The sequence below is a fragment of the Morone saxatilis genome, unplaced genomic scaffold (genome assembly GCF_004916995.1).
Source record: "Morone saxatilis isolate NCDOM2014 unplaced genomic scaffold, NCSU_SB_2.0 Contig18, whole genome shotgun sequence".
In the NCBI taxonomy this organism is placed as follows: Eukaryota; Metazoa; Chordata; class Actinopteri; family Moronidae; genus Morone; species Morone saxatilis.
The window spans coordinates 24,634,323-24,634,735 of record NW_023339740.1 but is presented as its reverse complement, the minus strand read 5'-3'; the positions used below and the strand labels follow the sequence as shown (position 1 = coordinate 24,634,735).

Sequence of the window (413 nt, the reverse complement as noted above, 5' to 3'; positions counted from 1 at the left end):
TGGGTCAGAGCACATACCAAACTGAGGAAGACGCATACTGACCTGAAGGTCCTGTACCGAACCTTTACATCACCAATTAGCACCTGATGTGTTGTTGAGTGTTTCAAAGATTAAAGAAACATTTGTTTTGGTACTTTTTTGTTTTTGACAGAATCACAGTGGATGGTATCTCATTTCCCCCCCGTTTTTTTTTTCAATCAACGGTCATCGAGGACAATCAATCGTTTACGTTCTCATTTCCAATTCCTTACAAATCCTTCTTGCCCTCATCTTTCTGCCTCTCTGCAGAAATCTGGAGTCCATCGACCTTTCTCATAATCACCTGTACCTGGTTCCATCCTACCTACCCAGATCTCTGGTCCACCTAGTGCTGGTGGGAAACAACATAGAGCGGATACCTGGTAGGTGGAAAG

General features: G+C 43.6%; 2 protein-coding genes across 2 annotated transcripts in view; one reads left to right on the top strand and one right to left on the bottom strand.

Annotated features, from left to right (window-relative positions):
* cenpp (centromere protein P) overlaps positions 1-413 on the bottom strand; it is an 88,964-nt gene that overhangs the window by 21,731 nt on the left and 66,820 nt on the right. The window lies entirely within an intron of this gene.
* ecm2 (extracellular matrix protein 2, female organ and adipocyte specific) overlaps positions 1-413 on the top strand; it is a 20,735-nt gene that overhangs the window by 17,740 nt on the left and 2,582 nt on the right. The window contains exon 10 of the mRNA XM_035662386.1: positions 289-401. Coding sequence (XP_035518279.1) covers positions 289-401 — 113 coding nt within the window. The remainder of the gene's footprint in view (positions 1-288; positions 402-413) is intronic.